The sequence below is a fragment of the Peromyscus leucopus genome, chromosome 4 (genome assembly GCF_004664715.2).
Source record: "Peromyscus leucopus breed LL Stock chromosome 4, UCI_PerLeu_2.1, whole genome shotgun sequence".
Classification (NCBI taxonomy): Eukaryota; Metazoa; Chordata; class Mammalia; order Rodentia; family Cricetidae; genus Peromyscus; species Peromyscus leucopus.
Window position 1 is genome coordinate 115,705,068 of NC_051066.1, and position 27,551 is coordinate 115,732,618.

At 38.8% G+C, this 27,551-nt stretch overlaps 1 protein-coding gene across 1 annotated transcript in view; it reads left to right on the plus strand.

The window, feature by feature from the left end:
• The window catches only part of Sptlc3 (serine palmitoyltransferase long chain base subunit 3), a 119,655-nt gene that overhangs the window by 26,034 nt on the left and 66,070 nt on the right, over window positions 1–27,551 (plus strand). The window contains exons 2-5 of the mRNA XM_028883590.2: window positions 1,268–1,456; window positions 12,892–13,046; window positions 13,666–13,814; window positions 26,479–26,603. Coding sequence (XP_028739423.1) covers window positions 1,268–1,456; window positions 12,892–13,046; window positions 13,666–13,814; window positions 26,479–26,603 — 618 coding nt within the window. The remainder of the gene's footprint in view (window positions 1–1,267; window positions 1,457–12,891; window positions 13,047–13,665; window positions 13,815–26,478; window positions 26,604–27,551) is intronic.

The window sequence follows — 27,551 nt, forward strand, 5'->3', positions numbered from 1 at the left end:
CATTAATCCACTGAGCAAACATCAATAAAGCTAGTGTGAGCAAGTTAATTTTACAAGAATTCAAACCGGTTGATGTTAAAAATCTCTCCATTGTGACATTAATTCCTAAAAGAAAAAAGTGTGTGTGTGTGTGTGTGTGTGTGTGTGTGTGTGTGTGTGTGTGTGTTTGTCTCACAGACACATTTAAACTTAGTTTTAGTTATAAACTATACCAAGTACAAAGATAAAATGGTAACATTTTTCTTTTCCATCTGAAATAGCAGAAGATGATTTACCCAAAAGATTCTGCTGGCTCTTTCTTGAATTTGTTGGTTTCTGTTTTTTGTTTTTTTACTTTTTATGGAAACATACAAATTATGTTTATAAAAATTATGAATAGCAGTGTTCAGAGTTAGTGTTTCATAGGAGATCCTGAGCATGGATTGCTACCTCACAAGAGCACAGAGTGCTGGTTGTTCATGTCAAGTGCTTAGATGACTTGAGTGAGTCAGTGAGCCCGAGTTCATGAAGAGTTCATGATTAAGAAGTAATTCATGAGCCGGGTGGTGGTGGCACACGCCTTTAATCCCAGCACTCGGGAGGCAGAGGCAGGCAGATCTCTGTGAGTTTGAGGCCAGCCTGGGCTACCAAGTAAGTTCCAGGAAAGATGCAAAGCTACACAGAGAAACCCTGTCTCAAAAAACCAAAAAAAAAAAAGTAATTCATGGAGCTGCATTTTGGAATCTAAAAGCATCCTGTTCCTCATTAACTTTTTACCAAATAGTTGGTAGTTGGTTTGTTGAGAATCTTTTCTTTCTTTCTTTCTTTCTTTCTTTCTTTCTTTCTTTCTTTCTTTCTTTCTTTCTTTCTCTCTCTCTTCTCTCTCTCTCTCTCTCTCTCTCTCTCTTTTCTTTTCTTTTCTTTCTTTTTTTTTTTGGTTTTTTAAGACAAGGTTTCTCTGTGTAGCTTTGCATCTTTCCTGGAACTCACTCTGTAGCCCAGGCTGGCCTCGAACTCAGAGATCCACCTGCCTCTGCCTCCCAAGTGCTGGGATTAAAGGCGTGTGCCACCACCGCCCAGCGAGAATCTTTTCTTAAATCAATTATTTCATTATAGATTATAAAGTAAATTTATGTTTCTGATTAGCCTCGTCAATTATCAAATTCCAATATTTTTCAATTAATTTTAATACTTTTAAATGTGTTCTTTAAATTTTAGAAATCAAAAATTGGCAAATATAAATATCATATGTTTATTGCTAATCTTGGATTTTCTTTTGTGTTTTCAGCAAAATTCTAAGAAGCCACGTTTTTTTGATAAGCCCATCTTTGAGTCCTACCCGGAGCCACCACTGTATGTCTTGGTTTTTACTTACATGGGATATGGAATCGGAACCCTATTTGGCTACCTCAGAGACTTCATGAGAAACTGGGGAATAGAAAAATGCAACGCAGCTGTGGAGCGAGAAGAACAAAAAGTACGTATGTTTGCCTCCCTGGATCTGCCTCGGTGTCTACCCTTCCCAAAAACAGGGATTTGGGTACAGAATCCAGAAAGAATAGCATGTTCAAGAACCATTTGGCACAAATTCCGTTCATCTCCACTCACTAAGCCCTCCCTCCTGAGTATTTGTGGCCTTTTTTTTTTTTCACATTTAATAGAATACTCTTAATTACCAAGAACACAAATTAAGTTTTCTTGTTCATTGCAATATTTAACTTATATAATATTTCCATAACATATGTGATAAAAGATCATTTTAATGATGAACAAACTAATGTGAAAGACACCAATGAAAGCAAGGGCGCCTAGGAAGTACTTTTCTCTGGTCGTCTAGATTTAGTATCATTTGCGCTCTACTCCAGATAAGAACATGTATCTGAGTGAAATGTGACATTTCTATTTCATCTGGGTTAGGATTTCTCAAAATTTGCATTACCTACATACCTCACCAGATGATTCCCTGGTTTGGAGAGCAACCCTGGGCATTAAGGAATTTAAACAGCATCCCTGGCCTCTACACACTAGATTTGCCATTAACACTGACTGAAACACATAGTGATGTTCAAGTCACTCTATTTAGAACCATTTATTTTGATATTTCTGAAAATGTCTATATTGCCTTGTTTCTATACTGAGCTAGAGAATAAACAGATATTTGGATATCTATTATTATATGTATATATATATATATATATAACTATATATAACTAGTTCTTTGAGAAGTTCATACACATTTTGATCATATTCATTCCCTCCACCAACTCCTTCCCTTTTCACCCCCTTCCCTACCCATCTAACTTTGTGTCCTTTTTTTCTTTTTTTAATCCATCAAGTACAATTTCTGATGCCCAAATATGCTTGAATGTATGGCCTTTCACTGGAGCATGGTTAACTTACCAGAGGCTACACCCTAAAAGGAAACTGACTTTCCCTCTCCTAGAAGCTATTCACTATTAATAGTTCTTCAGCTACCAGTGGGACTTCATGCCATACCCTCTCTATGCTGGCATTTGGTCTGCCTTGACTTTGTACAGATCTTGTGCATTCAGTGATATCATATGTGTAACTGCCCTTGCTGTGTGTATGTGTGGAAGACACTGGTTTCTTGTAGTCATCTACTCTGGTTGTATTTTGCTTCTCTATTTGTTTGCTTGTTTGTGTTGGCCCCTTCTTCCCCAATGATCCCTAGGCCTTGAGAAGAAAGAGAGCTGTGTAGATGATACATCTAAGGTTGAGCATTCTACAGCCTCTTATCCTCTGCGACTTGGCTAGTTGAAGGTCTCTGTTAATCACCATGTACTGCAAGAGAAACTTCTCTGATGAAAGTTGAAAGAAGCATTATTCTTTGAGTATAATCTAAGAATAGGAGAATATCAGGACAGACATAGTTTCTACCTTCAAAGAACAAACCATAAAAGAAGATGCTGACAAGAAGCATCAAAGATATAAGTAGAGGGTACTAGGAGAGGGCAGTAGGGGAGCTTGGAAAATTGCCCAACCTGAATGCGGTGCTGAGACTAGGTTCCTGGGATGAATAAAATTAAATTATTAATGTGGAAGAGAAAGTGGTAAGGCAAAGGGTTGGTAGAGATCCATGATGGTCCAGTGTAGTGGGTAGGTGTTCTAGCTTTGACCTTGAAGCCCTGTCTCAGTGAGGCAGCCAGTAACTGCCATGCGTAACTATGACCTGACCCTGGGGCATGGCTGAGATGGGAGCCCTTAAGACCCAAGATCTGTCCAGGCTGGCCCTCTTGGCTCCTTCTGATCCTGGATGCTGGATGGCAGACCAAGTCAGAGTTCTCCAGAGAACCCTGCTGGACTGCACCTCACCTCTCCTGGATCCTGTAACCAACCTCTTTACTGGCTGTAAGTTGCTCCAAAATAAACCTCCTTTTAATTACGTGGAGTTGCCTTCATAAATTCCCAGATTAGTCCAGGAATAAGAGCAAGTGTTGTCATAGTCAAGGAATCAAGGACTTGAGTATTCTTGAATATGAGGACAAGGACTGTGTGAAAGGCAAGTGGGGTCAGAATATGATTGTCTTATAATCCATGAATGTTTATTATGAGAAAGTATTGACAGATTTCTGGCAGAAGAATGCAGATTTGTAGATTTAGAAAGATTATCCTCTCTACACTATAAAAAATAGGTTACAGAAAGATGACACTGATATAAAAAAAAATCTTGGTGAGACAGTGGGGCTGAGACCAAGGTATTGACAACAGGGCAGTGATGAGAAATAAAGCCAAGAGATATTTAAGAAGTAGTATTACAGATGGTCAATCTGATTTGGAGAAACAGAGATAAAGACCATACCTAGGGTTTTGGTGTGGGCAGCTGTGCAAATGTTATCATTCATTGAGATGGAAAATAGAGAAGATTGTCATAAGTGCAAAGCAATTGATTCCTCTTTAACAAGTCTAGCTTGTCAAGAACTGGCAGCTGAAAACCTAAAGAAGGACCTCAGGAGAAAACTCTCAGGGTGGATCTTGTGTCATCTCCCATGCTAGTCTTCAGCCTAGCAATGTGTAGCCAAGGCAAAGAAGTATACAGGATATGCAGGGCAGTTCCAGAAGAGCAAACAGAGAAAAGAAAGATGAAATGAACTTCAGAGAATTGGATAGATGTCAGAGATGGAATTCTAATTCAAGACCAGAAGAGAAGAGACAGTGGAGAAGGCTTACAGTTGTTTAGAAAACACTTCTTCACAAACTGTGGAAGAGGTTGATCACATGAAAACAGAGCTGCTTATGAAGAGATGTAGACAGAAATCAAGTCTTGGTGGCTGACTGCATCTAGAAAAAAATAATAGAAGGAATACCAAATAATTTCAAGTTTCTCCCTTTGGCACAGACACTGATGGCAATGTCACAGTCATCACAGTGAAGTCGTCCTATATTAACAATGATTGTCAGCTGGGCGTAGTGGCACATGCCTTTAATCCCAGTATTCAGGAGGCAGAGCCAGGCATATCTCTGTGAGTTCAAGGCCAGCCTGGGCTACAGAGTGAGTTCCAGGACAGGCACCCAAGCTACACAGAAAAACCCTGTCTCAAAAATTTGTCTGTCTGGGAGATCTGTGGATAGGAAAGCCCTGCTAAAATCATTCTGAACTGAAATAAGGGCACGGGGCCTTCAGGATTTTGCATTGATGGTGGCTTCTATCAGAGACTTTAGTGGAGGAAAATTCCCTTCTGGCCCAGGAAATACTCAGAAAGCTATAAAGCCCCAATTTGTTCAGCAATAAGAAGAATGGATAATTCATTCAGTCTCAAATGTCAGGCTATGAGCATCACACAGTAACCTGTACTTCAACTTTTGTACCCAGTGTTACAATAATTGCTTGACCACAGGCATGGCAATAAGTAACTCAGTAATTTGCATTTCTTTATAAAATAAATAGTTTTCAGTCTGTTCTCTATGAAGCAGATTGATGCAATATATTCTCCTTAGTAACTATGATTTTAATATTTGTTACTTGTCCCATTTGAGCTCCTTTAGAACCTTTTTGAGTAAAGGGTTATACTTATTAATGACTATACTCTTTGGAAGTGACTTAGTCTTCCCAATCCTGTCTTTAGTCTGACCTTTGATTTTTTTTAATGCCCTGATTCTGTCAATATCTTTGCCTTGTGTTAACAAACTATTTAAACCATGTTTTGAAGACTCTTCATCAAAGTATATAATGGACTATTTTCCAGTGACCTATGGTTCCTGTAGTGAAAATGAGCATTTTTTTATTCTAAACACCATCACTTTTGATACATAGCACTTAATCCCCTTAGAAGAAACCAGTTTATGGGCAAAATAGCTTCAGAAAAGGGAGCACATTCATTAATCGGCAATGGAGATGATCCAATGTTTTCCTCAAAAATCTATAAATGGATGCCTTGATTTCTTCCTTTTCCTTTTTCATAACCAAAAATATAAGAACTCATTAACTCAGTTTTCCTATTATTTCTCCCACTTCTCCATTCAAATAGAAATACTTCTCTAAATTTAACATTTGTTTGCTTTTTTGCCATTTTGATTTCTTACACAAATGCCCTTAAAGTGATTCCAAAACATAAAGGCTCTTTTATTTGTTTGAACCATAGGCTTAGATCTGAACACTTGGTCCTGAGTTGGCAGCATTGTTTCTGGAGGTTTACCAGGTGTAGTCTTACTGAAGGAAGTACGTCATTTGGGGGAGGGCTTAAGAGCTCAGAGTCTCACCCTACTTGCAGTTTGATCTCTCTCCTCTGTTCTTGGTGGGTCAAGATGTGAGCTTGCAACTTCCTGGGCTTGCAGCAGTACCTGCCACTTGCTGCTGGGCCTCTTGCCATGATCGAAGTTTATCCCTCTGGAGCCATAAGACAAAATAAAGTTTATCCCTCTGGACCCATAAGCCAAATTAAACTCTCTCTTCCTTAAATTGCCTCGGTAATGATGCTCTATACGGTAACAGAAAAGTAATTAAGTCAGCTTTAATAATCTCTTTTCTCTGTACTAACAGTGAAAAAAAGAATACAAATTTCCAAACCACACTCTATGATTACAGCATAGGCTCAGGACTCTTGGTAAAATTATCAGTAAACTCAAAAAGGAAAAGGACACTAGCTTGGTATAAAACGCTATAGTTGAAACACTGTCTCCACTGTGTATGTCTAAGTCATACTGATACCTGATCAAGTAACATCCCAGGCATCTCTGGCTGCAACCACTTGAAACAAAGAAAACTCAACAAGTGGCAACTGTATAAAATTTTAAATAAATATTCACATTTACACAAATTATAATTTGTCCTGTGTCATCTATATTAAGGATCCTGAAACAATATCAGGATGGTCCCAAAGAAGCTTTCTCCTGAGCAATATGAAGGATAGGGTAATTGGAGTACTCAGGTAATATGGCAGACAGGGGGCTCAGGCATTGATCTTACTGTGTGGACCTATGAGTGTCTAGAGAGATTCTTGGGGTACCTCTAGGAATTGACTATATTAGCCTTCAGTTTTCAAGACAGGAATATTAAACACACTGCTTTGTAGCCCTGGTTATTCATTGAAATCAAGGAATTTTAATAGAAAACCAATGTCTGAACTTTACATAAGAACTCTCTGATTTAACTACTTTGAGGTAAAGCCTGGATAAAACAGTACATAAAGCTCGCTGGGTAATTTTACTCTGCAATCCAAGTTGTGAGTGAATGCTTCATAAAAATACTTCTCTAGTTTGTGATGTATACAGATTAAGGGATGGTATTCATAATCTAATGAATATTCCATGGCACCAGGATCTTTCATTTCTAAACATGATCACAGAAGTCAATACCTGTTATTCCGGAAGCTCTTCCTTGGAAGTTCAGCCACCACCAGTTCTCAGGTGGTGGCAGCACTATCTCTCACTGTCCCTAGGTGTTCATCTCCTTCCACATGTCTAGCTAGGTACCATCAATTCCATGAAAGGTGGCCCATATACGCTTTACTGAGGTGTTATTTTTTGAAGTTCACCATCAATGATTAACAACTGATGATAGGGACGAGTCAAACCTGAACACACATCCTATTCATCTGCTCTGTCTAAAGCATTTGTCTTTACCAGCTTTCTCCCTCCAGCACTGCCTCTAGCAACTGTACCCCATCCCATCCATCAAGGCCTCAATCACAGATCAGATTTTAAGTTCTCTCAATTCCCTGTGTTTACTTTTTCCTGCCTCTATTCTGTTTAAATTCCATGGACTCTGACACAAACTCTACTTGGTATCCACTCTTGCCTAAGAGAGCTGCTTTCCCTTGCCATTCATGATAAATAAGTTCCAGGTGGTTGAGTGATATCTGCCAATCACATTAGTGTATCTAGCCATTGCCTCTTGTGGGAAACCGTTCCTTGCATTTCCTTCCCTCGTCAAGCCTCCAGTACCTCTTGACTCTCTTGACACGCAACAATAACCTATTGTTTCCTATTTTATTGAGAAAGCAAAACAAAGTAAGAATCCACATTCTTACTTCTTCGTCCAGTACTTCCAGGACATCTTCCCCTCCAGGCCTCTGTCTTCTACAATTTTTCCCAGATCAGGAAATGGTGACTCTGAAAGTCCAGGGGCCCAGCAAAAAAAGCATCCATGTCATCCTTGATGCTGCCCTTTTCTCTTGCACCCTAAGTCAAATCTGTCAGTAATTGTTTATCACCCTGTCTTCAAAATATGTTTCTCATCAGATGGCTGTTGGTTTTCTGTTTTGTTCTTGTTTTTACCACTCATGCTGCTGCAGCTCTATCCAAACTACCATTTCCTCTTGCCAATGAACTTGATGCCCATCCTTTACCTTATGGTCTCTTCTCAGCAGACAACCAATATGATTCTTTTAACACCCAAGTCAAGCCACATCCCATCTTTGTCCAGTACTAGTGTCTGTCTGAGTCACTAACCAAAAACAGACCTGAGGGAGGCTCTGCATAATGTGGTCTCCTCTTTTGTCTCTAATTCACCTTCTCTACCATTCTCCCTCTACTCTACTTCAAATACTAAGACCTCCTTGCTCTTCTTCAAACTCTTTCTGTTCATTCCACCTATGTCAGGGATTTTAATTTCCATTTTCTTCTTTCTGGAATTGTGGTGATACAGTGTGTACTCTAATAAAATTTGCCTGAAGATCAGAGAACAGAACAAGTCACTTGACTAAACATAGAGGCCATGTAGTGGTGGCACATACCTTTAATGTTAGCACTCGAGAGGCAGAGATCTGTCTGGATCTCTGTGAATTCAAAGCCACCGTGGACTACATGAGATTGACTCAGTCTAGGAGAGAAACAGAGTCAGGCAGTGGTGGCACATGCCTTTAATCCCAGCACTTGGGAACCACATACCTTTACTCCTAGTGCTTGAGAACTCATGCCTTTGCTTGGGAAGCACACACATCCTTAATTGCAGGAAGTGATAGCTGGGCAGAGAAAGGTATATAAGGCATGAGGAGACAGGAACTAGAGGCTTTTTTAGGCTGAGGAGTTGGCGAGGTAAGAGGTGGTAGCTGTTGTGGCTTGTTCCTTTGTCTCTCTGATCTTCTGGCAAATTTTATTAGGGTACACAATATATCAACACATGGAATCATCTTCACTTCAGTATCTGTATAGTTCACTCCTGCCTCACCTGTAACTAAAAAAACAAGTAGATAGCAAGATGGCTCAGCAGGTAAAGGTACTTGCCACCAAGTCTGAAAACCTCAGTTAGTTCCCTGGGACACACAATGAGAGAAACAAATCCTTCAAATAATTTACTAACACACACACACACACACACACACACACACACACACACACACTATAAATTTTATAAATTTAATGTGTGTCTGTCTGTGTGTGGGGGTAATTTTAAACACAATAGAAATCACTAGCAAGTGAAAACTCTAATCTCCTCATAAAGCTTGATTCCACATATCTTCTGCCTCAAAAGCAAATCCACTCTTCTAAGGTGAAGATTTTTCACACTTGCATTTATAATAGTTTGTAGATAGGCTGGGGAACCAACTCCAAAAATACAAAAGTTCTAGAATATCTTAGAAAATGAGTTCATTAGTAAATTCAGATTTCAATTTTCTACAGAGAAGTCAGCATTTTGATTATTTTATTTCAGAGTTATTCTGGATTTGTGTGTGTGTGTGTGTGTGTGTGTGTGTGTGTGTGTGTGTGTGTGTGTTTCCAGATGAAATTTAAGATTTATGTGAAGAATTGCATTGGAATCTAGATAGGAATTGTGTTCTTTACGTGAATCACTTTGGTAGGATGGCCATTTTTATAATAGTAATCCTAATTCATAAGTATGGGAGGTCTTTCCCTCTTCCTGTAGTTCTTACACCTCTTCAATGTCTTAAAGTTCTTTTTATTCTAGTCTTTTACTTCCTTAATTGGATTTATTCCAAGATTCCTTCTAGGTTAATATCAATGAGATTTTTTTTTTCTTGACTGCATTCTGTGTGTTTGAAAGCTAGACTTTTTTGTATTAATTGTATATCCTGTTACTTTTCTGAATGTATTTAGCAGTTATAGAAATTACCCAGTAGAGTCTTTAGGGTCTTTTATGTGTAGAATCATATCATCTGCAAATAAGTGTAGTTTTACCTCTTTCTTTCCTATTACACCCACTTCATCTCCTTTTCTTTTGTGGTAAGAACATTTAAACTCTTCTGTTTAATCAAACTTAAAACACACAGTGCATTATTATAAATATAACCACCATCCTACCCACTTACTCTCTAGAACTTACACATGCTGCAAAGCTCAAACTCTGAACTAGTTACAATTTCTAATTTGTGTAGTGATGTTTTCTGACATTCTGTCACTTTTTCTATTGAAGCTGTATCTTTGACACTTGGAAAAATCTTTATTTTAAACTTATCATGTAAGTTTAAAGAAAATAAAAGAACTGATAGGTCAATACTCTTTTATATATATGGTTCTAGGTAGAATTCACCCTTTCCTACACCATATCCCCAAAAGACTGTGTCCTCATTGTCTCTATTACACTGAGCTCTTTATGTCAGCAATACAAAAATAATAATAATAAAATAAGCCAAATGACAAACAAAATCTACAGATAGATAACAATAAGTCCTATCACAAACATTCTGTCTTTGAAATGCTAAATACTCTTTAGACTAATTTGTAAAGCAAGGAACAGTCTGAAAAGTTATGAAATCAAAGAGGAAACAAACTGTATCTTTTTCCTGTGAGAGCATGAAAAGATGTTATGACTCATCACATAAACTCATAGATTTTTATAAGACCTATATCATGGCTATTAGAGAAATTGAGTGATTTGAAGTTGTCAAATGTAACCAGCAGAGTGGCAAATTTTCATGCAATAGGAAGTTGTTGTGGATATCGTTCTATATAAATAAAACACTGATGGCCAGTGACCAGACAAGAAGTATAGGCGGGACAAGGAGAGAGGAGAATTGGGGAAACAGGAAGAAGGAAGGAGAGACACTGCAGCCACCGCCAGGACAAGAAGCATGTAAAGACGCCAGTAAGCCACCAGCCATGTGGCAAGGTATAGATTTATAAAAATGGGTTAATTTAAGATAAAAGAACAGTTAGCAAGAAGCCTGCCATGGCCATACAGTTTATAAGTAATATAAGCATCTGAGTGATTATTTTATAAGTGGATTGTGGGACTGCGGGGCTTGGTGGAACCTGGAGAGAAGCCCTCCAGCAACAGGAAGTTCCTTCCATGCGTGTTTATGAGCATTCTTTCCTAAACAAAATCACAATTTCCCTCTGAGGAATCCTGTCATTGTCATTTAGCACCAAAGTGTGAAATAACAGAAAGGGATGTGACTGGGGTACAGCCACTTGCCATCAAAGGTGGCATATTCTCTGCATTTTTCTCTAGAGTCAACTAACTCAAGGAGTGAGTAGGCAAATCAGTAGCATAGAGAGATTTTCCACAATGGCTTTCCCAGGGTCCTTTCTTAGAAAACTAGCTCCATACAATAAAGAAGAGGATGACCATGGCAATGAGAAAGCTTATCCCCAGTTATTCAGTACCTTCCCATTGGCGGTAGGATAAAGGTCAGTCTCCCTAGACACCTGTATAAGTCTCCTTTGCTCTATGCCTAGGTGACACAACAGCTTTATCCACACTGTAGGAAAAGTTAGAAGGTAAGAAAAGAAAGGTACTCAGAGGCCCCCTGAATCTTAACATTGGCCTTGACTTTGAATGAGGTGAATTCTGAACAAAGGACTACAGGATACACCAGATGGCTTATTCTCACTCATTCTCCTCAAATGCTCTCCATTTCTAGCAAACAAACCTACTCACATTGTGTATCCTCCTTCCTTATTCTTGCCCATCACAACTCTATTCTGCCTTACCACCGCTTACAAAGTTCTCCTCATTTCCTCCAACGAAGTTGTGAATCTCTTATAAAGTCTCCTCATTTCCTCCAACGAAGTTGTGAATCTCTCTCCTGCTCCAGGACTGTGAATGCCCAAAGCACTTGGCTCAGGCCATAGTTCTGACTTTTGTGTTTTCTGCCTAACACCAACTATTATGAGCCAAATGTAAAATCATAGATACTCTGTTTTTAACTTCAACTTATTGCATACCGTTACATTCATGGGTGACATTTTCTACAGAAACATAAGCTGTTACTTCTCCTACGAGAGGGGCCTGGTTCCTCCCAAACCTTGTCAGCTCAGTTCTTGGCCCTCAGCCTGTCACAGCTCTTTGCCGACAGGCACTTCAAATTCTTTCCTCAAATCACTATCAAGTTCCTCGTGATTAGTGAAGATTCCGACCACAGTTCTCATCCACCTGCTTTTCCGAAAGCACCATGCAGGAGGGTATTTAGATTAAAAAACCAATACTAATATCTCAACTATTTTTTCCAACTGAACTGCTCGAGTATCAATACATCCCAACCCTGCAACTGGAATAACCCCTTTTTTATCTATTTATTTATTTATTTTTTAAATTACACTCATGATATTCATTACTTACACTCATGATATTAATCACATTTGTGGTATTCATAGATTACATTCACAGTATTCATTCAATTATATATATATATTAATTTAAAATGTCGAATGTCATTTCTTGAAGTGGGTAGGAGGTTAAATACAGGCTTACAGCACAATGGGAGGACCCCAGAGGGCAGAAGTTCGCTACTGATGTTTTACAATCTTGCATCTAAGCTGGGAATAACCCCTTTTAATGGGCAGTAAAGAAACTCCTTGTCTGCCGTTTTCTCTTGAATTGAGCTAGCACCTTTGTTATCCGTTTTTACTTAGCACCACCCATGATTGAGTCTAGGATGTTCTTTATAAAGCCTACCACAGAGACATCTCACTAGCCATTTGATTCTACTTCTTTTCTAGCAGAGATTCGTTCAGTTGTTGAGACTGGTTTTGAATATTCTCTGTAACCTAGGCAGGCTTTGAATTTGCAGTCTTCCTAACCTGGCCTCCTAAAAATCTGAAATTACAGCCATGTGCCACAGAGCCCACATTTATTTCCACTCGAATTAGGGGCAGGTTCTTTAAGCATGGAGGACCCACAGTTGAGTGAGCTCCATCTGCTCCCCAATCTACCTGTCCTTGCCCAACAGAAGATCGCTTTATGAGCCGGGCGGTGGTGGCACACCTTTAAGCACTTGGGAGGCAGAGGCAGGAGGATCTTTGTGAGTTCGAGGCCAGCTTGGTCTACAGAGCAAGATCCAGGAAAGGCGCAAAGCTACACAGAGTAAACCCTGTCTCAAAAAACCAAAAAAAAAAAAAAAAAAAAAAAAAAGAAGATCGCTTTATGAATTAACCAGTTTCTTTCACTTCTCTTAGATTTCAACTGAAAATAAGATTTTTTTAAAAAAAAAAAAAAAGAAAAGAAAAGAAAGAAAGAACAAAGCTAACCTTCTGCCTCCACTTCTGTCATGACAGGATTTTGTGCCGCTTTATCAGGACTTTGAGAATTTTTATAAGAGGAACCTTTACATGAGAATCAGAGACAGCTGGACTCAGACGGTCTGCAGTGCCCCAGGGCCCTACTTGGACATAAAGGAGAAAGTGTCTGATGACTATAACTGGACATTCAGGTGAAGCAGCCAGCTGCAGGGGGGCCTGCCTGATGGGTAAACACTCAGGGAAATTCTAGCAAGGTCACCAGTTACAGTTCTGAAAAACCTAAGGTGTGGATGAGGCTCCTCTTCACCTGCTTATCCTTTTGCAATGGTGTGGTGGAAGAAAAGTGATTAAGTTGCCAAGGAGCCTTTTTTTTTTTTTAACCTGAGTCAGCAGGTACACAGCACAGAGAGGCAACCTGAACAAGCCTTTGTCAACTTTTTTGTCAAATTGTACCTTCCTGCTTTCTCAATGGTGGACTCAGTGATGACCAGGGCCTTTTTTTTTTTTTTTTTTTTTTTTTTTCCTGTAGAAGGTTTAGTAAGCACTTTCGACCAGAACTTGGATGTCATAAAATCAATGAGGGAAAACCAGTGCCTGGTAATGCACTGGGCACCAGATCCTTTCACTAACCTTGTGCCTCACTTCACTATCAGGTTATAGTCCTCTAATAAAAAAAAAGAACACTATGCCAAGAACAGCACAAGTTAAAATGGAAAACACAATGTGAGGCTTGGGCAAACTGAAGTCTTTGAGGCAGTAGAATATCAAATGAGATAGCACTGTGTGTTCACTTGCTTATCTTCCTACAAGGTATACTGGAAGAGTTCTCAAAGATGTCATCAACATGGGCTCCTACAACTACCTTGGGCTTGCAAGCAAATATGACGAGTCCATGAAGACAGTAAAGGATGCTTTAGAAGAGTATGGTGTAGGTGTGGCCAGCACCAGACACGAAATGGGTAGGTACATTGATTAATTTGGAATTCTGTCCTGTTGAGTCTCAGATTCTGTGGCGAGCCACAAGAATATATTGTAGAGATACAGCTGTGTATTAAAGCTATACTTTGACCAGCCAAGGGTCTGTCAAAAGGCAAGCCATTTATTATGAATATTTGATGTTATCCAGCTTTTAATATTTCAGCTGTCTTCTGTTATGAAATTTTTGCATGCCTAAATATTTCAAGACCATTTGGCAAGTAGTTCAACTCCTCAGACCTGCTGAATTTCTAGGTAACTAACTCCCCCACTGAGCCTAGGAGACAAGCTGGCTGGGGACTCATAGCTTTGTTTCTTGTGCTAATGAAACTCAAACTATCCCCTTGCCTTGAGACCAAGGCAATTGCTCTCCAGAGCAATTGACTGAGAACAAAAGAGGTTTTTACATATCAAGGTGGTAGGTAGGGTGGAGCAACATTCCTGAGGAGGCAGAGAAAGAGAAACAGGTGTTTTCTGTAGACACAGATGGAACCAGAACAGCATGACCAGGGAGAAGCGACCATGCCGTAGGAGCAGCGTGCTGATTAAAAGAATCATAGCCATGGTTACCTTTTTAGAGCTTTATTGGGGGCGGGGAGAAAGAGAGGGGGAGAGAGAGAGAGAGAGAGAGAGAGAGAGAGAGAGAGAGAGAGAGAGAGAGAGAGAGAGAGAGAAGAGGGGGGAGGAAGGAGCGGAGAGGAGAGGGGACAGAGAGCCCACAAAAGGCTCACCCTCTTTTTAGGCTGGGAAGCTGGGCGAAGGCTGATGATGTAATTAAGGATCAAATCCTTACAATATCTCCTTCAGAACATCCTTTTTCTTTCCTTTCCCTCATTTTTTTCCCACTGACATCCATCACTGATTAAAATAATCTTGCTGTTGTATGTGTATAAGCATGTTTCTACTACTCAAATGTAAATATCCTGAGCAGAGAGATTGGCCTTCTGGAATGCTGTGGTGAGTGAATGAATGAATGAATGAACGGTAGATGAATTACTGAATATGCAAAGTGGAGCACATTATTTTCTTCTCTTTCAAGAAAGGAAACAACTTTTTTCTCACAGAAAGAGTAAAATTTATGGGAAAGAAATGACACTTCAGACAAAAGCATAGTGCATACTTGCTCTTGCGAAATGCTTTACAACTCTTTATCATGTTAGGGTTTTTTATGTAGCATCTCATTTATTCCTTAAGAGTTCCTGTGCTCTGGTCAGCCTGTGTGGTACTGTTCTCATATTCTGGAGAAGAAAACTCAGGATTGTGAGATCTAGATGATATCCTCTGCAGAATTAATAGCCCACCCCACCTCTTTTTTTATTTTTTGGTATTTCAAGACAGTGTTTCTCTGTGTAGCTTTGCACCTTTTCTGGAACTTACTTGGTAGCCCAGGCTGGCCTTGAACTCACAGAGATTTGACTGCCTCTGCCTCCCGAGTGCTGGGATTAAAGGCATGCGCCACCACTGCCTGGCCTCAGTCAGCTTCTACTGTCTACCTAGGTGGCAAATGCAGGGTCTACCTGTTGCTGGAGAACATCTCTCCAGGTTCCACCAAGCCCTGCAGTCCCACAATCCATGTATAAAATAATCACTCAGACGCTTATATTACTTATAAACTGTATGGCCGTGGCAGGCTTCTTGCTAACTGTTCTTATATCTTAAATTAACCCATTTCTATAAATCTATACCTTGCCACATGGCTGGTGGCTTACCGGCGTCTTTACATGCTTCTTGTCCTGGCGGTGACTGCAGTGTCTCTCCTTCCTTCTTCCTGTTTCCCCAATTCTCCTCTCTTCTTGTCCCGCCTATACTTCCTGTCTGTCACTGGCCATCAGTGTTTTATTTATATAGAGCGATATCCACAGCATTTACCAGCTTGGCACAGGCCTACCTAAGATCATAGGCAATCTGATCAATGAGATTATTGTGTAACAAATCACAAGCCCCCCTCAGATAACTATTTTGTTGTGCCCAGATCCTGAACCCCAGATGCAAAAGCAAGGTTTAATTCTGGATATACAAGCCTAGGCAGGGACTTCGTCCAATATATCCAACACAGTAGAGGCTGGAAGAAGTGCCCGCCTGTCTGTAAGCTCAGTTTTTAAAGGTAAAAGCCACAAGGTTACATCATTTAGGGGTGCTAGTACAGGTACAATTCTGATTGGTTTGCTTCTAGGGGCTTTCTAGAAATCATGGCTTAGTCTTACTTCTAAGGAAGTGGTTACCCGCCATCATTTCTCATTGGCTGCCCTCAGGTGGGGACATTTCTGTAGTCAGTTACCCTGGAAAACAGGGAGAGGACATTCCATAGTCCGGCAGGCACTACCTCATGACTACCTTGTGACTCTGTACTTTTACACTTCCTGATTTCTGGAATCTGAACTGACTGGTTTCAGTAACTAATGGCCTATTCCTAAAAGGAAAAATCTTAGGCCTTAATTTTAGGGTGAAAGCATTTTGGTCTTATTTCTAAGATGGCTCATTTTGGTCTCACAATTGGACAGATGAGCTTTAAAAAAAAATACAGTTATCTAGAGGTGGTAGATGACTACACCATCAGAGTTTTCACAGACATTTTTAAGTGTAGTTATTCAGATATGTGCAACAGATAACTCAAATTAAAGCAAATAACTTTTAAAATAATATATTTAAATTTTATTACATTTTAAACTATTTTATTAATTCTCTGAGAATTTTATAAAACGTATTTTGATCACATTCATCTCCTCTCCTTAGCTCCTCCCAGTTATATGCCTACCCCCTAGCTCCCCAGCTTCCTGTCCTCTTTTATCTGTACTTAACCACTGACAGCATTTGTGCTGTCTGTATACTCCCGGGTGTTGATCCATCCGTTGGAATGTGGTCAGCATACCAGGAGTCATATCCTTAAAGAAAACTATCTCTTCATTCAAAATATCATTGTTCTGAGAGCCATTCATCTAAAAAATTTTCAGGTAACTGGATTGGAAAACATGTTTCATAGTCTTAAGAAAATGTTTAATGTTGCAAATTAAGTAACAACAGATTTGCCTCCTAGAAGGAAAAGACATATTTTTCATTTCTAGTGAGTTCAAACTGATTTGGACACTGCTGTCCTAGGGACCACACTCCAAGGACTACCAGAAACTAGAGAGCATGGCTGACTTTCTCAAAGTATAGTGGTATTTTACTTTGTGTAGGATAAACACATATGCCTGGCAGATAATATCTGTCAGTGGAAAATGGCAAGTAGCTAAGAGACACCCAGAAAATCAATGAAGTGAGTTAGTTTTGATCATTGAACATATCCTGACACATGCTGCTCTCCATATCTTGAAACCAAGGAAAGGTTAAATTGGGAGAAGTCATGAAAAAGCATTTATTTCACTTCTCTTCATTTCCTACATCAGCTCTACAAAAATGTATGGTTTCTCATCTTTCTTCCCCTGCACACACAAAGGTGATGACTGGATGTACAGTAGAAGCACATCATTTGCACATAACCCCCAAACCCTATGTGCTGTTGCAGTGCCACTCAATAGTGCTAATAGTCACACGCTAATATTCACAATGACCTAATAGTGCTCTTACTCACAAGTTCACATCTAAGAAAATGCATGGAAGGCCACAAGGCAATACTTATGCCAACAAGAGCTCATCTCAACTTAGTGATTTGTCCACTCTTGAAAAGGAAAAAAAGAGAGAGAGAAAATACACCTGCTTAGTTTAAACACATGCCCACTTGGGAATGTTCCTCCAACTATTATTGCAGTTTTGAGAGTGCAGCCATCAATGTTTTCATTTTTCAAGTCATCAAAAGGAACACATCTTAGCCAGGCGGTGGTGGTGCACCCCTTTAATCCCACCACTTGGGAGGCAGAGCCAGGTGGATCTCTGTGAGTTCGAGGCCAGCCTGGGCTACCAAGTGAGTTCCAGGAAAGGCACAAAGCTACACAGAGAAACCCTGTCTCGAAAAACCAAAAAAAAAAAAAAAAAAAAAAAAAAAAGGAGCACATCTTATTGACTTAGGACTCCACACACACACAAAAAGGATGTACTAGAACATATTTCACATCTAAGTTTCAGCTGTGATGCTAACATTACTAGCAATGCACAACTGTGCTGAAATCTCTCTCTGTCCAGTTTAAGAAGATTCCCCTTAACCACTAGTAGGTAAATGCTCTATCCTGCCCCTGTAACATGGCTTCTGGACTAGTCCTTGTACGTGAACTTTAGTTATTGAGTAATTCTATGTTTTTTGCCAAATAAATTGAAACTAAATACAGGAAATGTATAGTTTCGTTATTTCAAGCTTCAGAAGAAAAAGCCAGCTTGGAATAGCAAGATGTCTGTATTAAAACATTTTAAATAAGTAAAACTTAAACTGTTCAAGTTTCTCTGAGAATGAGTAGTTTCTCAGGACTTTCTATAAAGTAGAGATCTTAGTTATTTTAAGTGATTTCAGTGGTAGAGTACTTTTCTAGCATGTACAAGATCTACTACCACAAAAGATTTTTTTAAAATGAACACACTTTATGCAAATCAATGCTATAAGCATGCATAAACAATTGGTTTCATTATATAAGTTACAAAGATCCCCACTCCAATTATTTTACTTATATAGGAAACCACTTGTTCATAAATGGTGCCAGTTCCTTTCAAACCAAATTATTGTAAATGCTGATTAATAAAATGCCATTGCATTACTCTCAAGCATCTTTATTTTTCTGTAAGGGTCCTTGTAAGGAGAGGGGCACTCTCAGAGGATTTGCTTGGGAGTAGAAAAGGGAAAATATATCTTGGTTTCTGAAAGCCTTTTGGCAATTTCCTAAGACCTAACAGAGTTCTGACAAGGTAATTGCCCTTCCTCTGAAAGCATTAGGAATTACACCTAAGCCAGATTTCAACAAGCACAGATATCTCCAAAAGTATAGAAATTGGCCCTGTAGGTTCAATAGAACCAAGCAAGTATAATATGTCAATGTAATATGCCAATAATTTTATATCAGTATAGTACATGCCCCAAAAGGGATACCTGGGATGACTATCCTGGAGATTCTCAGACACTGATAATTCGCAGGTAAACATCTTCCTCCTCCCCACACCAGAAGATAAAACACACAGTCCAAGCATAGTTATAATGACTTGTCACTCAATACTGCTAGAGTCCATATGTTGGGAAATCAAAACTAAGAACAATTCTCCTAGGTAACACTGAAGAGTACATTGTACTATGCCCTATTTTCCACAGCTAAAAACAGAGGCCTAAGTAATTTCAGGGTCACTAAGTAATCCAGGGGCTCTCTAGTCTGTACTTACGAAGTTAAGGGTAATGTTTCCAGATTTATCCTTCTGACAAAAGCAAGAATAAGAAGTTGTGACACAGGAGAAGTATATGAATTATAATTCTGGTATCCATAAATAAAGTTTCACCAACCACTGCCTCTAACTCCTTTTAGTACCCTCTACCCATCTCCTTCCCAGCTTTGTGTCTACTTGAGTCAGAATAGCCATCATCAGGAATACAAATGACAATGAATATCGGCATGGATGTGGTAAAGGACTCTTGGTGAAAGTGTAAACTAGTGCAGCTACTTTGGATATCAGTCTGGAGGTTTCTCAGAAGACTAGAAATCAAACTACCATACAACCAAACTCACCACTCCCAGGCATATACCAAAGTGTGTTATATCTTACTACAGAGATACTTGTAGACCCATGTTCCTCTATTTACAATAGTGGAATTAATTTATGTCTAATAACTGAAAAATAGATAATTAAATGTAGAGTGCATAGATAATAGAATTTCACTTGGATAGAAAGAAAACAAATTCATAAAATTTTCAGGTAAATGGATAGAACTGGAAAAAAATTATTCTGAGTGCAGTAACCCAGTCTCAGAAAAACAAACATTACATGTTATCTCTCATATGTGGAAGCCAGATTTAAATATTTCTTTTGTATACTTAATTTGGAATACATGTGTAAACCAGATCATTAGATATGGAACCTTGGGGGCTGGTCATTAAGGAAGGGAACAAAGTAAAATGTGGGTAAAATGAAAATAGAATCCCGGAGACAGAAAGACTCAAACATGAAAGTGAGAGTAAGAAAATGAGAGGATGGGAAAGGCTTAACTGAAATGAAAGTATATGGAAAAAAAAAAAAAAACAGAAACCTGCATCTTGATAGCAGAACACAGGTGACATGAAAGGAAAGTGGGAAATACTCATGAGTGTGAGGGTTGGGAGATAACAGAGAACAAAGAATTAGGAGGTAAGTCAACAAAAACTACAGGGAAACTTGATGAAAACCCATTGGTTTATAAGTTAACTTTTTAAATATAGTATGGTCTTTTTTTGGGGGGGGGGTTCGAGACAGGGGTTCTCTGTGTAGCTTTGCGCCTTTCCTGGAGCTCACTTGGTAGCCCAGGTTGGCCTCGAACTCACAGAGATCCACCTGGCTCTGCCTCCCGAGTGCTGGGATTAAAGGCGTGCACCACCAACGCCCGACCTAAATATAGTATGTTTTTAAAGAAATCAAAATAGATCTATTCTGCATGGTGGACCGTGCTGCTCCCAGAAGACATGAATTATTAAGTGGAAATCTCAGTCCTAGCTAGGGGATTTCTCCCTGTGAGTTATTAGTCAGGGAGGCCCTCAAAGTACCTAGAACAACACAATATATTGCCATTTGCTTTTAGTCACCCATCAAAACTAAATGGTAAGACCCCATTGCTGAAGACATCACGTAGTATGGGATTCAGGACATAGAGAAATCAACCTTGACTGTCAAGAAAACTCATTCCCTGCTGGCTAGCTTTCATAGTGCTGGGAGTGGCTGAGCACACTGCTGGGAAGGAGAAGCATCAATGGTCTCACCCAGCACTAGGTCCTGGATGCTACAGTTTTGTTCCTCTTTTTTTTTTTTTTTTTTTTTTTGTAACCAGCACTGAGGATTGAATCCATAGCCCTCTGCATGCAACACACATATTTTACCAATTGTGATATATCCATAACCCCATAATTTGAATTTCTTGTTTAATAAATGTATTCTAGAGGCCCTGCACATACACACACACACACACACACACACACACACACACACACAACACAGGGGTTACTACATGAGCCAATGAGCATATTGTTTGATATTTCACTGTCTATATGTATATTAAAATGCCATGATTATATATAAAGTTACAAAAAGTAATCTTCTGCAAGATAGTGTCTTCTATATATGACAGGCAACTGAATTCATGAACTCTCAACAATGTGGTTGTTTAAATAAAACCTGAGAAATAGGCAATACCAACTGACATTCTAACAAGAAGGGGAAAATCTCTTAAGGCTCCATCCCTAGATAATGATCTACAGGCAACTAATGGTTAGAAGAAGGGGAGATCAGTCTTCCCTGGGTTATCCAGTCCCAAAATACATACACATACAAACGACATCAAATAAACTCAGCAAGTTGTGTATATAAATGTGTGTGTGTGTGTGTGTGTGTGTGTGTGTGTGTGTGTGTGTGTGTGTGTAAAACAATAATAACTAAAGAATAAGAGGCCATGAAGTTGAGAAGAAATAAAGGGGAACCTTGAAAGACTTGGAGGGAAGAAAGAGAGGGGAGAAAATTCTGTCAAGACAGTACTTATGTACCAAGTTTTCAAAAAAATGAAAAAGTAAAAAAGAGAAATAAAAGAATGAGAACATGAAGTGGAGACACATCATTTTGTCAGTTTCATGGTTCTTCTCTCATCAGTATCATTTGCCATGAAAATTTGTCACAGTTGCACAACCATGCTTCCCTTAGACTTCACTTGCATCATACTCTAATTATCTACCCCTGCTTTAATTTAACAAGATGTGGTGAGTGTTTGGTTTGAAATGACATCCTGAGTGGGTGTGCAGATACAAGTGGCTTCTGCTGTTGTCTCTGAATGCGGGAGCCAGGCAAGGGATCTAGGTTCTCGTCTTTCTCTGAATGCTTAACAAAAAGTAAAGTCAGACAAGAGGCAAAATAACCCCATAAAATGAAAATAAAAGAACAGGGTACCCACAGACTTCTGTGGGATGCCTAAAGCTAGATTCCTTCAGGCACAAGGACTGATGCTGGCTTGAATGCCAGAATCCTCAGTGCACACAGAGTGGCACAGATGTGAACTGAAAGCACAGCACCATTGGAACAGACAGATGGGGAGAGCTGGCAGATTTTCACGGTAAATACACCCTGTGCTGAGGCCAAGTCTAGAAACAGTCTGCAAACAGGCTATTATGAACCAAATGTGACTAGTCAGAGTTAGGGAAATGGCCTCACATGGGAGCCAGAGGAATAATTGATAACTGTGAAATGGACTTCTCAGTTATACCCCTACTCATTGCTATCAATCAGTGTTAGTATGTCAGTATGAAAGCCAGACATCTCTACATTTTGACTGAGGGGTGACCCAGTCAGTATCACTGAAAAGCCAACAGAAGCATGTAGTCCATGCCCAGAATGTTGATAATTTATCCTGAATCTACTTTTTATTCACTTAACTTATGGCAATGAACTAAGTGTTTGGCATCTGAAACTATCACTTAGTGAGCTGGCAAGAAGATAGATCCAGTTTGTATTTATTCTTTTATTCACAGAGCAAATTTTAGTATCCTGCTGGATAAATAAAGCATCAAAGTAATAACAGGAGTCAATAGCTACATAACACAGCAATCTGTAGAGGCACCGACACTAGCCAAATAGAAATGATTGTGCATTTGTTTGTTCCTTCGACTAGGACTATAGTTACACTCTATTAGGATTTACAAAAGTCAGGATTTCTATACCAAAGACACACTATTGAATGTTGTTTCTAAAACCTTCCAAGTAGTTGGACCACCAGCTGCAACTTAACATCTTTACTGGATTGAGGCACAGCCAGGGGTCTGTAAAAAGGAAGAGCATCAATTTTCTAGTGACTACTTTGCCCTCTGGAGTCGTCCTTCATTTTTAAGAATAATAAGAAACCAGCACTTAATTCATTCAAAAAAGCCATATTTTTATTAACCTATATAAAGAATCACTTATATTGGGCAACCTCTCAAGGCAGTCTTTGGCACATGCACATCCCACAGTTGCTTGGCTGTCTGTTTGCCTAGCAGAACATCCCACGCCATCCACCAGGTGGGACAGCAGGTTTAGAAAGAACAAAGGTGGAGATTTATCTTAAGTATCTGTTCACATACACCTGGGTGATTTGGTTGTGACAGAGTTACTCATTTGATCATCTGGGCAGGAACAATTTATGAGGAAAGTTAGTGAGTTGACTAATTTAGGTACCTTCTGTCTTTAAGCAGCTTCTCTAAATATTGATATTTGTTGCCTAGTTACCTTTTTGCTTTGGCTCTGCATAGATCTTTGATCTTCCTAATTTCATCCCATGCTCTTAGTTCATTCTTGTCTTCATTCTCCATAAAAAGACTCCATACAACTCTCTAGTTATATACTGAATGTCAGCATCAGGGGAGAAGCATTCTGTTCATCATGACAACACATCCACTACAATACCACAGTTTTTGCTCGAAAGAACATTCTGATGTTGTTGGCATCTATGGAAATCATGGTTGTCATATGCCTGTCTGCACCCTGTGGACTCCTCTTGTAATAGATATTTCTCCAACTTCTTGAGTCAATTTATAGAAATACTAATCATCATGAGATAAAGATTATGTCATCTACAAACTAGTTTTCCTTGGGCAGCTGAGGAGGGTGGCAGAGAATGGCTCACATGTTGGGCGGATATGGGAAGGTGAGTGGGAGCTGCTACTCTGACGGGAGACCATTCTATATGGAAAAAAGCACATGTGCAATGTCAGGAGAGCCATATCTTCCAATCTCTTGACCAACTTTCAGGGACAGTAGCCAGAGACTACTCAGCTGTTAATGGCAGATCTGGGGCCAGAACCCAGTCTCCTAACTTTTGATTGACTACTCCTGGGATCATCCCCTTTGAAAGGCAGCATCTTCTAAATAAAAGTGAATCCAACAAATGATCATGTGCTCACATTTTCATCTTCAAAGTTCATTTACTCTTTCTGTTGTGTAACATATTTGATGATATAAAATTTTATATCAAAATTTCAACCTTTTTGTAAATTTTATTATTGGTGTGTGTTTGTGTGTTTGTGTGTGTTTAAGTCCAGAAAGTTGTGGAGTTGGCTCTCTATTTTCATTGAGTTCTGGGATATTAACTCAGATCATTGAGTTTGTATAATAAATACTTTTATCCAAGCCATGTCTGCAGTATGACAGTCTAACTTTTAACTGCTCCACTGAGCCTTGAGTAAGAAGGACTGTACTGTATGCTGCTTCAACTCTGGGATTAAGTGAATTCATGTTTGAGAAGGCTACCAATTCATTTATGTGTAATACTGTGATTTCTTATAAAGGACAACAATTGTTCTCCAACTACCTTCCTTAATATTGAATACAAAAATAGTAAGAATTAAATCTTTGAACTGACCATCTAATACTTGCTAAAATTGTACCTTTAACCATTTTGTCATAACAAAGCAGCTAACTTACTAGTGAGAATAGTGTCTTGATATTCCAGCCTGAATAGTAATATATACTGATTGTTACACTGAAGGTTTATAATGATCCTAAACATTGTAATAATACTGCTCTCTCTTAAATCTCAACAGCAGCTCTTACAATGCTGTGTGTACTAGTTACATCTCACCACTTGTGTGTTTTGTTCTCAAACCTGAATTTATAATTTATTCTCTGAGTTGCCAGAAGCAACATACAGTACAGTCATTCTTACTCAAGGTTTGCTGGGGCAATTAAAAGTTTAAATTATCACACTGGAGAGACAGCTCAGTGGATAAAATCGTTTATCATGCAAACATAATCTATTATCTAGGAAAAATGCCAAGTAAAAATATATGCAAGAGCTGTCATTTTTGTTTCCTAATAGTCATATTTCTACTTAAACATATAATCAATACAAAATCTCTTGGTATTTTTTTCACTCATATTACATCTCAATGTGCACAATAAATTTTCCATAACTGGAGTCAAATGAAATCTTATTAAAATGTTGACACTGTGTTTAGTAAGAAATGTTTTTTAAGTACTTTAATTTTAAGGTTGAAATAAAATTAATAAAATGTAAATATAATTTAGAACTCAGTTCTTCAATTTCACTAACAACAAAGCTAGTAGTTATGGTGCTGGGTACTATAGACCTAGAAGGTGAAGTGATTAAAAACAAAATTCAGGAAGTATTTACCTTTGCTACGAGTAAGAAGCAATATGATTATAATATTTAAGAAAAGAGCAGTTAACAAGGATATGAAAGGTTACAAGCTGGGCATGGTGATGCATGCCTGTCATCCTCACACTCAGGGAGTTGAAGTAGAAGGCTCACTAATTTGAAGGCAGCCAGGGCTATATAATCAGACCATGTCAAAGAAGATTAAGAGAAAAAAAGAGAGAAGGTGGTGGGAAAATGAGGATGAAGAGGAAGAGGGAGATGAGGAGGAAGAGACGGGGAAAGGTCATGAGAATTAAAACATAGATTTAGAGTTAGGTTAAATTATCTCTGTTGAGTTATCTCTGAGATGTCGTTAAACTTTAGTTTTCTTATTGTAGTGGGTAGCCATTCCAGCTTTGATCTGGAAATTCCAACCCCCATTGAGGCTTCCATAACTGTCACGCCAACAAGGCGGGGCCAAGAGAGGTGCCAGCCACCATGGTTCCTACAGTTCAGAGAGGAACAGCTGCTCCATCAAAGAAATGGCCTCTGCCCTTCACCGTCTAGGGTCCAGGAACAGAGAGAGCGCGCTGGCCCATCCAGATCTCGGGTCTCCCTTGGCCCCGCCTTGTAGGTGTGACAGTTACAGAAGCCTCAATGGGGGTTAAAATTTCCAAATCAAAGCTAAAATGGCTACCCATTACATCTTATTGATAAAGTAATATTATCTACACTATTGGAAGCCTAAGATTAAATGAAATCATTTAGATAGCAGGCTTATCAGAGTATCTACCACATTCCAAGATTTGATAAATTCACCTATTACCTTTGGTAGCTATAAAAGTTGTGGGATCTGTGTGCATTTCAGTGAATGAAATCTCTACAAGGGTTGTAACCATTAATTGTGGGATATAGGAATTGTAGTGTGTTTTATAAGTTCCATTGCACTGTAAAATGCATATTGAAGGAGCCATAAGTATATAGCTCAATGGATTTTACAAAGCAAATATACCTGTGTATCCAATAGCATCCAAATATAGACCATTCAGAGAACCCCAAATTCCTTGTTATGATCCAAAAAAAAAAAAAAAAAGGAAAGAAAACTATCACTTTCCTAACATCCAAGTGCTATAGATTTGCAAACTTTATACAAATGGACTCCTAACCTGTACTCAAAAGAGTCCAGCTTCTTTCATAAAATGTGTCCATACCATTGTTTGAGGAAGTATTTTTGTCTTTCATTAGGTTACATTCAACTGTATTTCCAAAATTAATGCATTCATTTTATAACAAATGGGCTTTTGAGTTGTTTCTATATTGGGACTATGACAAAAATTCTTGCTATGCTACAGGTCTTTGTTGATGTATGCTTAGTGAAATTTTTTAAACTTGGGCTCATTGAAAAGCAAGAATCACTCCTCATGTGAACTTCTATTTAGGTACTTTGGATAAACATAAGGAGCTGGAGGAGCTTATGGCTAAGTTCTTGAATGTAGAAGCAGTGATGATCTTTGGAATGGGATTCGCAACCAACTCAATGAATATCCCTATACTTGTTGGAAAGGTAAGCATTTGTTGTCAGGTGTCTTCTGTGTTATTCATAAGAATTACACTTTCAGGCAAGTCCTCTATCAGAAGTGTTGCCAAAAAGGTCATTTTCTTAACATCAAAATCTTTGGATAAACATAGCAACATAGTCATTGTGATGATCCCAGTTACTGAATTGCCGGACTAAATGTGTATCAAATGTCATCTTCAATAGTAACTTAGAAAAGCCTAAGTTTTAAGGACTTTCATCTACATTTGTCAAGTAGCAAATACTTACTAAGCATTACTTTAGACCAAAAAAGTTTCTATGTCATTCATTCATTCATTCATTTGGTTGACCAATTATTGAGAGTCTACATGTCGTGGCGTGAAGCCACACACAGGATATAAAAGGATGAACAAGACATATGCCTTGTAAATGTAAGTGTTTAAATTACAGTGGAGAAACAATATACTCAATAAAATTGAATGGGTACTATAGGACAAAAGAGCTGACAGCTCTTCCTGAGATAGCTTGCAATGCCTGTACTAGAACTATGAGAACAGAACATTGATACGTTAGCACATTGTTTCTTAGAACAATAAAGAAGGGACTGCATGTGCAAAGCATAGAGTGTGAATAACTAGAACATGGGCTCGTGATCCAAGAAGAGACCAACAATGAAGGCACATGCCAAATCATAAAGTACCTCGTACTGGAAATCATGCCAGAATGCTTAAGGATGTTCCTGAGAAAGAAATGAAAAGTTGGCTACCTCATTCTAAGTAAGCAAGTGTGATAATCATATTCATGCTTTTAAAAAATGTAATGACAGCTAAGTGTGATGTACAATCTTAAATTGGATTCTGTGGAACTTCATTGAAAAATGAAGATAACACCATTATTACTAGAATATGTGTAGAAATGTTAATTTTATTGACACATTAAATGCTGGTCTATAATATATTTAACATTTAATATAAA